Genomic DNA, 11,863 nt, shown 5'->3' with positions numbered 1-11,863 from the left:
CGAGCCTATATGCATGAGAGCGCTAGTCCAGTCTCTTCCTCCACCGCGGGCCTCTATGAGTACTGTCCACTGCACACCCATGGGGCCTTCAAAAGCTATTTCGCGACTTTTCCGGGTGCATGCGCCTCCGCGCCATGAAGAAGGCGGTTTTTTCGTCTTACACAAACACACTGGTCCATTCGAGAACGCTTTGCAGAACCCTAAACGTTGCTACATAGCCATCTAGCTGCAGAAAGTTTCGTTTAGTATCGGATTCGCAGGCTTTCATGCTCGAAAAAACACTTTTATGTAGTACGTATTGAGCAACAGAAAGTTGTTTCGGGAGTTCTTCATGTTGCTCTACAATTTTCTCATTGATACTTTTAATCATATTACAATGTTTGAGAAGTTGGTAAATAATACTCATTATCTAATTAGGCGGAATGAAAAGAATAGTCTGAGCATCTCCAAGCGACGGCAAACAATATTACTTTGGTTCTGTCCAGCCACCTGACATTTGCATATACAGGGAACGCCCTGTATATATGCTTGTTTAAAGTGCATGAAATACAAGCACTATGTGCTTTATGGCACCAATAACGCGTACCTCAGTTTGCACAAACGTGATCCAGTATTTTTAGTGTTTCCCCATCACGAGTGCTCGTGTGGTCAAGCCGCGCATTTAAAACACGAAACTCGCAATTGCGGCTCGTGATTATACACCGAAAGTATTCGTCAACCATTTTTTGGCAGCACTAAATCTTTACCTGAAGAATGAAGAGAACGAGATTGCAAAAGATTGATTAGTTCTTCGCTCCTGTTTCCAAGAAAGGCGTACAAATCGTAGTCGAAGGCACCGAACAAGCCACCTCATCAGCAATCTTCCCAACGCTGCCATTGGACGAGAGAAACACGAACATCTGTGTTCCTCCCGGGTCGGTATCATGTAGCATATCGCTACCTCTACAAGTAAAATGTTCGCACCCTGCTTGTAACCAAAATACCGAAGATCAAATCTAAAGATTGGACGTGATATCCTCGAGTGACTGCTCGAGGGCGTCCGTCACTTTTTTAGTACCAGCTCATTGCAACATCGGAAAATTTGTTGGCGGACAAGTCGATGACTACACTAAGCGGCATTTGTTGAAAACGTACTGGTTCCCTCCAAATAATTAGTTTTCAATGCTCCTACGGTTCACAGCAAAAACGGCAAAGGTGAGAGACGATACGTAAGTCAGTCACACTTAAACAAGTTTAGGTGGCTTGTGGTCTCCGATTCTTGCAGAAGCCTGTACTGCAGGTACTGCGCTTTGTTCATAACAGGTACAATGAGAGGCTACCATAAAAATTCTCCCCTTTAAAAACTGGTCACCAAGCCACTCACCTTCTTTGCAAATCTTCTGGGTAAAGATGGTGATCTTCCTGTACATGAAGTGAACAAATACCACAAAGAGGCAATGCAAAACGGGGAGGACTTCCTCGCATATGTGTCCGCGCACCTGTAAAAGATGTGGCCAACCAACTCTGCATTCAGCATCTACATCAAGTGAACGTCAACCGAAACCGCCCATTTCCAGTCATAAAGTCGATCATATTTCTTGGGTGCCAAAATATACCATTTTGTAGACACCGGGACGACGTAACACTTTATGAGTGGTCAAACAAGGCCTCATTGACTTTGAATGGGAGCAATTTCCACGATGTTCAGCACTTTCGAATATCAAGCGATGACACGGAACTTCAGAACCACCTTGTCAGCACATCATCCACGTTCATCAGCAAGACGGCCCAGAGCAAACTGATCAAGTGCTATGAAGACGAGGCTCTTGCTACACTTCCTCAGTGGGTGCATGAGTCAGCCGCGTCTACAGCATCATGTTAGATGAAACAACCGATGTATCTCACACGTCGCAGCTAAGACTTGTCCTGCGGTACGTACACAAGAACATGGTAAGAGAAAACTTCGTCCAATGCGTCGACCAGCGCAGTGACAGAGATGCTGTCGACGCCAACGTAACAGAGCCCATGTATCCTGACCGAGAAGGTACCCGGACAACGGGTTCTAAAAAGGCTGAAGGTCCTAGAACTCCACCTCGGCGGGCGCGTTGGCATAGTGACAGATGTCTGCAGCGTCATTGTGCACATGAGAGCTATGTATTGCCTTGTCTAAAATTAAGCGCAGGGTGCCCGAAATGCAGTTCACTCCCCATGCTTTAACCACGCACTTGTATTTATCCAGATCATCGCATGTTCAAGCCCTCAGGAAGGCAGTATAGATTATGAAGAAGATAATAAATGCTGTAATGCCTAAAGGTCCTGAAGGTAAAAATGAATGAAATTAAAATTTTTAAAAATGTCCTTCGCCGCGTCAGCAAAACGAAATATTGTCCTGAAAAGCACACTTGGCCACCAACTTAAAGGCCTGTGTGAGACGAGATGAGTCGAACGACACAACAGTGTCATCCAGTTTTGAGACTCACTTGGCTCCGTGGCTAAGCTCTTGACGTCTTCGCCAATTAGAAAGAATTGCAAAGCGCTGTAAAAGCACGGACGCTCCGCATCGCTGCAGTTAGCGATAACGAGTTTAAAATGGCGATAGTTTGCCTCTCGAACCTACTGGCGCACACGCTCCCATTGAGCGGCTTCTACCAGAAGGAGTGAGTTGATGTGCAAACAGCGTTGACAGACACCGTAGCAGCTCTAAATGCGCGGATAAAAAACTGCGAAGAGGTATTCACGCCTCTCTACGAGCAAACCGTCGCGCTGGTGGATGACTTTAAGCACAGTGCTGTCAATAAAAAGCAGGCTACATTGCTGCAGTACTTTCAGTCAAATAATAAAATACTTTGTGTGAAGCTTCAAGTGAGTATTCACTGCGCCACGATTGGGGCGCGATCACGAAGAAACAGACTCACAGCTCTAACACTCTAGCGCTCGATCCAGAGGTCTTCTACAGGATGTCGGTATACATCCCACTACTGGATAATGTGTTTGCAGAATCGAGATTTAACGAATAAACTTTTGAAGTATGCGGCCTCTTCGCCTTTATGCCATCTAAGCTGTATACCATCACTGCAGGAGGCAAAAGTAGAAACGGAGATTTCCCAGTGGTACACCAATGCTTATTTTTTTATTCCCGTAGGCCTGGTTGGTCCATTCCCCTAAATATTATTATTGCAATGAACCGGAAACTACAAAGCATTTCCTTATAAGATGCCGTCGGTTCGACGTGCAAAGAAAACGATGTCTGCAAGATCCCCTTCGCCAAGTTGGATTGGTCATTACGCTTCCTGTGATACTGCCTCTTGTGGCGTCGGCAATTAAAAACAATTCTTGGGTTTTACGTGCCAGAACCACTGTTTGCTTATGAGGCACGCCGTAGTGGGGGACTCCAGGTTAAGTTTGACAACCTGGGGTTCTTTAACGTGCACCTAATGCACGGTATATGGGCGTTTCTGCATCTCGATCAGCCCCGTCGAAATGCGGCCGCCGTGGCCGTTATTCGATACCGTGCCTTCGGGCTTAGCAGCACGACGTCTTAGCCACTACGCCACCACGGTGGGTGCGTCAGCACTGGGATACTGCAATAGGAATATATGTGATGTCATAGTTAATTAACATGATCATGTTAATTTTATTGCTTTCTTTAAGAGCGCAGCTCTTAGCTAGGTGCCCGTTCCTGCGGCGAGCGTCGGCGTTGTCCTACGGCGTAACCGAACGAACGAGCACTATGAAAGATGACAGCGAACGCGGAGCGCAGCGGGGAATGAAAAAAATATCAGTGATAGTGAGGAGGCGCGAGGAAGAAAGTGGAGAGGCGGAAAGCGGAGGGGGTATGGTGAAAGCGTGAGAGGAAAAGCGTATAGTACCGCACAAGATGGGCTCTGCGGCGACGACCGCTACGAGATGGCGCCAGAGTAGCACGTCGTTGTCTGATCACCGATGGCATGCTGCGAGCGCGTCCACCGACACCATACATGGGAACAAAGCGCTGTATGAGCGGAGGTCTGTCTGCGGCGACTGCTGTGAATCGCGCCGATGCGTCACCCATGCGTTGCCTCTCGCGATCTACCGAATAGCAAGGCAGTCGTGCCACGCTTCGCTCCGTTTGCAATGTGCCGCACGAGACAGACTATCCACGCCAGCAAAATATGGGGAAATGAAAACACGTATAGAGCTGCGCTCAAATTTCGCATTAGGGAGTATCGTAATCGTCGGTGAATTTCTTCTCAGCATGAAAACAAAAATAATAACTTCAAATTTAAAATAATATAGCCTGAAAATTGATATTAACGATTAGTATTCATGTATGATCTCATTCTTAAACCATAAAATTTCATTTAAGTTTTCTTCCTTTTTTTGCCTACTGCCGCCCGATTCATGGTCGATCCCCAGTAGTGGGTTGATCCATGCCCATATGCATCAAACTAAACCAAACCAAGCTCACTCGTTGGAAGGCATGCCCCGATAACTGCAAGGGCTACTGAAGCCGACCGCGGCTATGTCAGGAAACGGGGAAGTGCGAAAGCGCTGAGAGACCGGACGTCCCTTCGACTGCTGTTGAAGCGATACATGTGCGACGGTGACATCTTCGCTTCGATCAAAACACATCTGCAAATACTGGATACTCTCCCTGTCAGTGTTGCCAGCGCCGAAAGGTCTTTCTCCACACTCCGTCGCTTAAAAACATTGCTGTAGCCACAGATTAGTGAAACTCGCCTGACTGGCCTGACCTTGCTAGATACGCATGTAAATACATCTCGGCTGACTGTTAAAATGTTATCAATCGCTTCGCCAACTGAAATCGTGGACGACGGAGGTTGTAGTTTGGGGGGTAACGCTATAGCTTGCTAATCGCCACTTCAACCGGACTTTTTAATAGAGCTGCCTAAATATATACCAAGCTGACATTCTAGTTCTCTGGTCATAAATTTTGTTTGAGTATTGCTTCTACATAGTCTATGTACATAAACTGACATTTTTATATATTTATTCGCAATAAAGCTTCGTTGTCTATTTTGGAATCCCCTCTCTGATTGTCACTTTTGAGGACGAGCATAAATATATATTTTGGGCGTACGTCAACGATGATTTGCATTATTTTCGTAATCTATGTGTACACTTTAGATTTCGGTCAAATGCCATATACGAGGACGAATCAGAGTCATTGCCCCTATTTTTTAGCCAAATTACGGCTGTAAATGCGAAGTCAACATATTCATTCTCAGCGGTGGACTTCTGAGAATGGACCGGCCCGGCTTCATCTGCCGGCAGCTACGCAGCACGGCGCTGCTGTTCGTTGTTGAAGAAATTGATTATGAAGAACGGCTGAGGAATGTGGAAGAAAGTAAATGGGCTGGGAGAGTGTTCAGGTATCTGTACAGGAAAAGCATTGATTCACAGTGGAGGAAAAGAACTAGGAAGCTTACCCGCAAGTATACGGCCTGTAGGGTAGGCAACACAGCAACAAAGAACGTCAAGCGAAAAGTCAGAGAGGGTGAAATAAGCTCATCCATGGCGGCAATGGAAAAGAAACCTGCCATGAGTATTTACTTTAGAGGAAAAAGCTAAATCAGGAAAGAAACAATTTATGATAACTCAAAAAGAAGCTCATTACTTTTCGAAGCGAGATCGGGATGCCTTAAAACACGCACCTATAACGCGAGATATAAGAAGGAAGAAGAAGCATGTGCTTGCAGCGGTAAAGCTAGGGAAACGATGGAGCATGTTTTATTAGAATGTGACGACATCTGCCCAGCGGTCCATTTAGGCACCACTGGCCTCCTTGAAGCCCTTGAGTTCAGCGAGAGCAGGGGAAAAGTAAACATGTCAGCAATAGAGATTAGTAAGAGGCGATTGGAAGATTGGCGGAAGAAAAGTGGGGAAACGACGAAAAACGGAGACGTACAAAAGCAAAGTTCGCAATAGGGGATCAGAAAATTTGAATGTGGGAGTTCATAAGTTTTTTTTTTTTTTAACCTAGGTAGCACATTAGTCAGTATATTAGCAAGAGCTTGGTGATGCAACTCACCGCCCCGTTCCCAAGGGAACGCTCATAACATCCATTCATCCATCGAAGACGGCGGTTATGTTTCACACGTCCACCATAGAATAAAGAACCAACTTTGCGTCCACGGCGTACGAGCAAACGAATTGTGATTCGTTTTCTATGGAGCAAGAGACGAACGCCCATCGATATCCACACGGGAATGCAGTCCTCGTATGGGGAATTATGGCTCGCCTTGAGAAGTGTCAATTGGTGGTGTTGCGAGTTTGCAAAAGGCCGTCAAGTCCGACGATGGTTCCACACTCAGCCGAACGAATTCTACCACAGGGGCATATCCAATTTAGTGCTGCGATGGGACAAATGTCTGAACCGGTGTGGGGACTATGTGGGAAAATAGTGTAAGGTACGTTTAATAGTACGTATACATTTCTATACCTGTATGTACCTTATTTTGGCTAATAAAAAAAAAGGGGGGGGCAAAGACTTTCTGATTTGCCCTAGTACATATCGAATTGCTGCTGTAGAGTGGGGTGGTGTGGCTGTAATTACACGTGCGTTTCGTTCCCCGAGCTGCAGTTTGTGAGATGTATCATCACTATTTTAATTATGTTGTCGAGTTTCGGGGGGATTTTCTTTTTGCGCTGCCGTCATGCTGATTCTATAGCGTTAATAACAAGTACTAATGTGGGATGAATGCTCTATGAATATGTCGCTGCTATGTAGGCTGTACTTCGAATCAGAGACCTTGAACTGATCTAGCATTTGCAACTTTTTTGCAGAAGAATGTTGTCATGGTTTTGTTGACTATAGTGCATTAGTCTTCGTTCGACGAGCATAATTTGATTCACGCTATTTTGTCGCTGTATAATTCTACAAGCGGTAGCGATGTTGCAGAAGGATGGGAATTTGGGCGAGTTGGTACGGTAACATATTCTTGGTTTGTAGCGCGAAGTGACCCACACACAGACTAGAAGAAGACAGGACGAGCGCTAACTCTCAACATAATCTTTATTGAAACTATCAAAATATTTACAAGTGATTGCAAATAACGCAGCATACGAACGACAAGGTCTAAAGACTATCATTTAAACATATCAAGAGGTAGGGAAGCCATAAAAACCAAACAACAAAGGCACTACTTGAGATTGTCACACGTGCTGAGAAGATATTGAAATTCGCTTTCTGACAGAGATATTGATGCACACAAGTCTCTCCTAATCTTTTAATGCCAAATGCGTCAATTATTTCGCGTGTGGTTTGGCATTTGTGTCTTGAAAGGACTTTGGTGTCTTCAAAGGAAGGTTTACAACCACAATTGAAACAACGCAACGCTAGATGGGAAGCATTAGGGTTACTAAGTGATTGTTTAGGTCCTTTTAGTCTGATATTGAGGCACCTTCCGCTCTGTCTAATGTAAGCTTTCCCGCACTTGAGTAGAATCTGATAAACTATACCAGTGTTACAAGGTACTAAAGGGGACACATACCTAACGCCATAATAATTGTTTCTTCTTTTGCCTCCCTGTTGATATGTTTAACTGATAGTCTTTAGACCTCGTCATGTGCGTATGCTGCGGTATTTGCAATCACTTATATATATGTTGATAGTTTCAGTAAATATTTTGCTGAGAGTTAGGACTCGCGTCCTGTCTTCTAGTCTGTGTGTGCGTCACTTCGCGCTACAAACAAAGAATATGGTAGCGATGTTGCCGTGATTTCTTTCGTCTTCGGGTTTTAGGCTGATATTCCCCTATGTACGAGTAACTTTTCGCGTCATTGTTATGTCTTAAACTAAGTGTAGAATAACGATTATTTGAATGAAATCGCATGAACTTCATTTATTGTACAAAAATAAAATAATTTCATACCATGCAGCACTATATGTCAGCTATGTAACAATTTTTCACTCCACCTAGCGCCATTATCAATTTAAAACCCCATCTATTAAGGCACCAATATGAGTACTCATTCATTCTGACAATGGCATTGTGTTCGTTTTCGTCATAATACGACCAGAATCAATCTTCGTGATTTATTAGACTTAGCGCAGTAAATATGCAGATAGCTGAAAGGTGGTCGCCCGTAAACCTTTACTTGCCAGAATTGTTTACGAGCCGGAAAACCGATTAGAAAAATGAATGGAATGGCTGATAAAAAAATTTGCCGTATTTATATTATGTAGGAGTCCTGTGGTAACAGTAACTCCATAAAATAAAAAAAGAGACGCGTCGTTCGAGCCGTGGGAGGCAGTGACCTCGGGTTCCACGGAATGCGAGTTGCTGCTCGCGCCTTTCGAGGAGCCATGGGAGACAAAGGCTCTGGGCTGTCTCTGCTGAGTGCGGGTCCAAGGGACGTATCCTGCGACGATAATTTCGGTGATACTATCGCTTTCGTGACTAGTGCTTAACCAGCCAATCAGCTCATCTGATTTTGCTCAAGCAATCAAACAGCGCGCGCCTCACGGCGATACTGTCGCCGAAAGTGGTCGTCGCACAATACGTCCCCAGGTTCGCTCCACTCGATCTGGGAGGCGTAGGCCCCGGGTTCTACTTGGTGCGAGTTTGGGGTTCGCTTCGATCGATCCTGGAGACATAGGCTCTCGGTTCTACTTGGTGCGATGGTTTGGGGCTCGCTCCGTTCGGTCCATGGGAGACAAAGTCTAATGATTCTATGCACTTGGTGCGAGTGATCAAGGGAGTGGCGGACGTAAGTGGCAGACGTCGAAAAGGGAGTGCGCGGCAAAGCATCCGCCATCAAGTTAAAACTCTTTCTGATAGCGCACAACAAAAATGTAGCAGTGCAGTGTCAACGCCCAGCGCGCGAGGTGGCCTGGGGGATCGCGCAATTGCTTAGGCCCGGTGAGCTCCGTGTGCTCAGCCTTCACAACAAATGGTGCTACATCTACATAACTGTGAAACTTTCGGAGAGCAAAAACTATAGCAAAGGCTGGCAAATGTCGAAGAACGCCGCCGTGTTCACAAGTAGCACCGCCACAAGTTACAGGTCGCTCACGTCAGCTTGGACAACGAACTCCCAATTCGGCTGTGGCTACTAAAGCTCGGGCCAGCTCGCGAAAAGCATTATCTTGCCATCTTTAACAGTGCTGTTGAGAGTGCTTGGAGCGCAGCACACTTAGGGATAAACTGTCGCTGAAAGTTCACCCCGCCCAAAAAGCGCCCCAGGCCCTGAATGTATATTCGAGGATAGCTCGGGCTTCTTCGAGTTTAAGGCCAACCCAGTGGAACGCAACTTCCCAAGGACGTCCTCTCCGTGGTGGTGGTGCTCCTCGAACGTTCGAGAAAAGATGACGATGTTGTTGAGACACGCAAGGGCATGGCGCCCCTTATCGTCCCGAGCATTCGGCCATCCCCACAGTCAATGCCACCGTGAATGGACCGCCCCTGTCTCCTGTGCGCTGTTACGGTGTTGAAAGTCACAAAAGCAACACGCTCAGCGTGAAAAACTGCGCTGATATACTCCAAGCTCTCCTTTGCCGGTCGGAGTCCGCGAATAAGAGTCTTTAGGGATTCACAGACTCCCAACTGCTTGAGGTGCCCGGTATTAATTACTGTTCATTGTGAATATCGCAATATTAATGTGTCGATGTACGTGAACCTTTAAGCGAAGAAAGCACCGTCGTTCTGCAATGAAAGCCTACGTGTTAGATCCACAGCATCAGTTTTCAGTTGGAGGCGCGGCATCCTAAGCAGTCATCATCATTGCTTACAGCCAGCTATAGAGCGCGTCTCGTCCTATGGCTCGGTGCTTACCCTTCTTTCAACGACGGGTTTTATCACGTCAGTCAGGTTTAGAAAATACATCCTTTCAACATCAAAATCAAATCTAACATCACCCTCGGAAGTATACAACACTTACAATTCCCTTGGAGCAGGAAATTTTGCTAAACCAGACATAGTAAGTGACATTAACGAGACTGCGTTGTCGAGTCCTACCTCTAAATTTATACATGCACCGATCTGGTCTGGCAATTCCCCCTTTGTGCCAATTTTACAACTCATTAGAAAAGATTGAACACTACTTACTGGAATGCCGGCGTTTCTACTCCCTGAGAAAAATGACATAGGAAATTATACAGTGTGACAGCTGGCCCTGCAATTGAACACTCCGGTACTGCTGTCTTTCAGAGCGTCTGTGCTTGGGCACTCACGCAGGAATGTGCGTATCGCCTTATAAAAATTCATTATTGAATCAAACCAATTTCATTGGTGACCGTATTATTCGTTTCATTCCTCCTTTATGTCCTCATTTATATTATATATACTTTTTTCTTTCTTTTTGATTGAATGACTGTCTACTGAATCGTTTTGAACTTTCATCGCTTTAATTTATTAATCAAAATTAAATATTTATAAATTTATTACCTGAACACATATGTAAAGTCTGCCCGACTCTTGGCCAATCCCCGCCAGTGGGTATGCGCCAAATATATCAAGGTAATCATCATCATCACCATGGAGCCGCAACATAAGCCTAGTCCACTCAGCTGGCCCTCCGGGTGGGCCGCACTCTCCGGACCCGAGGAGGTCGCGGGATGCGACGAACTGCTGGAGATCCTCTCCTCGATCACAGGTCGGTGCTCTGCGGGATCTCCACCAATTTGTTCTCGCCCTAGGTTGTGCCGGTCGGAGGCGTATCTCTGAACGAGGCTTGTCTCGTAGCGAAGCACATTATTACTATAACTGGCTAGGCTGGATTTGCCTTACTTGTATTACCGGCACCCTTCTGAGCAACCACCATGTGTAGTAAGGACAGCCCCTCCTCTTCACGCTTATAATGATTCGGAGGACAAGTAGCTCAAGCCTCGCAGTCCACCGCTCGAAGAGCGCTTTCGTCACAACGATAAATTTGATGGTTGTTCCTTAGTGCAGTTAGGTTGGCTAGAGTAATGGCGCAACCTATCTGCTGACGCCGTTTCCTTTTCTTCTTCTATCGGCGAAAACTATTCCGCAACTGAAGAAAGAAAAAAAAGTCCGCTTAAGTTAGCGGCTGCGAAGGAAGGACTGTGTTGATTTTGTTGGGCTTCTTTATTTTCTTTCGTTTTTCTGTTCTATATGTGTTTGCGAAGAAGAGATTAATGTGAACGTTGGCATTCACCAGAAATTCTAGTCCCTCCGGTGGCTGCACTTATAGCGCAAGGAAGTAGCGGGGTCGAACAATTTAAATAGGAGATGGTAATGACTCTGTGGCATGTCTTTACAGTCACTGACACCACCTACGCAGTGACCGTGGAAACAGCCGCGCGCCGGACCGCTCTTCGGGGAGACTTGAAGACGATGGCGAGAGCGTGACTGGAACGCGGTCACGCGTGCCTAATTTACCAAGGTTAATAGCTGCGGATAAATACGAAGATGTTCCAGAGGCGCTAAATGGCAACAATAGCACAGTCATGGTTGGAACTTTTTTAATGCGAAACATTATTTGCGAAAGCGTTTCGAGTGTGTCTGTCGCCTCCTACGCCGCGTTGCTGGCGGTGCCTCTATATACCAACCGGAGCCACCGGGTAGAGGCTCGTGTTCGCGATGCCGTCGTGGTCGCTACATCGTCGTCATCCGATTCTCGCCTACTAACTGCGCTCGAGCCAGGTTACGTGCGTATATAGGAAGATCCGGGCATCTCAGCTGCAGAACGCCGGGTGTCGGGTGCCTCCGTACGAACAGCGAGTCAAAAGCAAGTTTCTCACGAGCGTTGATTTCCGATCGCCGGACAGCAGCGCGCCTCTTCCCCCTTCCTCCCCAACCTCGCACCCGAATTTCACGGCCATTTTCGTGTTCACCAGGCCGTTTAATCAAGCACCGAGGCCTTCTCTTTCGTGTTGCACATGGAGTCTTGAGCACGACAACGCAGCGCCGAACTCCAG

At 46.3% G+C, this 11,863-nt stretch overlaps 1 protein-coding gene across 2 annotated transcripts in view; it reads left to right on the top strand.

The window, feature by feature from the left end:
- The window catches only part of CkIIalpha (casein kinase II subunit alpha), a 133,756-nt gene that overhangs the window by 7,724 nt on the left and 114,169 nt on the right, over positions 1-11,863 (top strand). The window contains exon 1 of one of the 2 annotated variants that reach the window (XM_070525650.1): positions 10,450-10,575. The exons of the other annotated variant lie outside the window; for it this stretch is intronic. Within the exon in view, the coding sequence (XP_070381751.1) occupies positions 10,458-10,575 (118 nt within the window). The 5' untranslated portion in view covers positions 10,450-10,457. Of the gene's footprint in view, positions 1-10,449; positions 10,576-11,863 lie in introns of those variants that run through there. 2 annotated transcript variants of the gene reach the window in all.

Source organism: Dermacentor albipictus, chromosome 1 (assembly GCF_038994185.2).
Source record: "Dermacentor albipictus isolate Rhodes 1998 colony chromosome 1, USDA_Dalb.pri_finalv2, whole genome shotgun sequence".
Lineage (NCBI taxonomy): Eukaryota > Metazoa > Arthropoda > Arachnida > Ixodida > Ixodidae > Dermacentor > Dermacentor albipictus.
The sequence above is the reverse complement of the archived record's forward strand: the minus strand, read 5'-3'. Positions and strand labels throughout refer to the sequence as shown.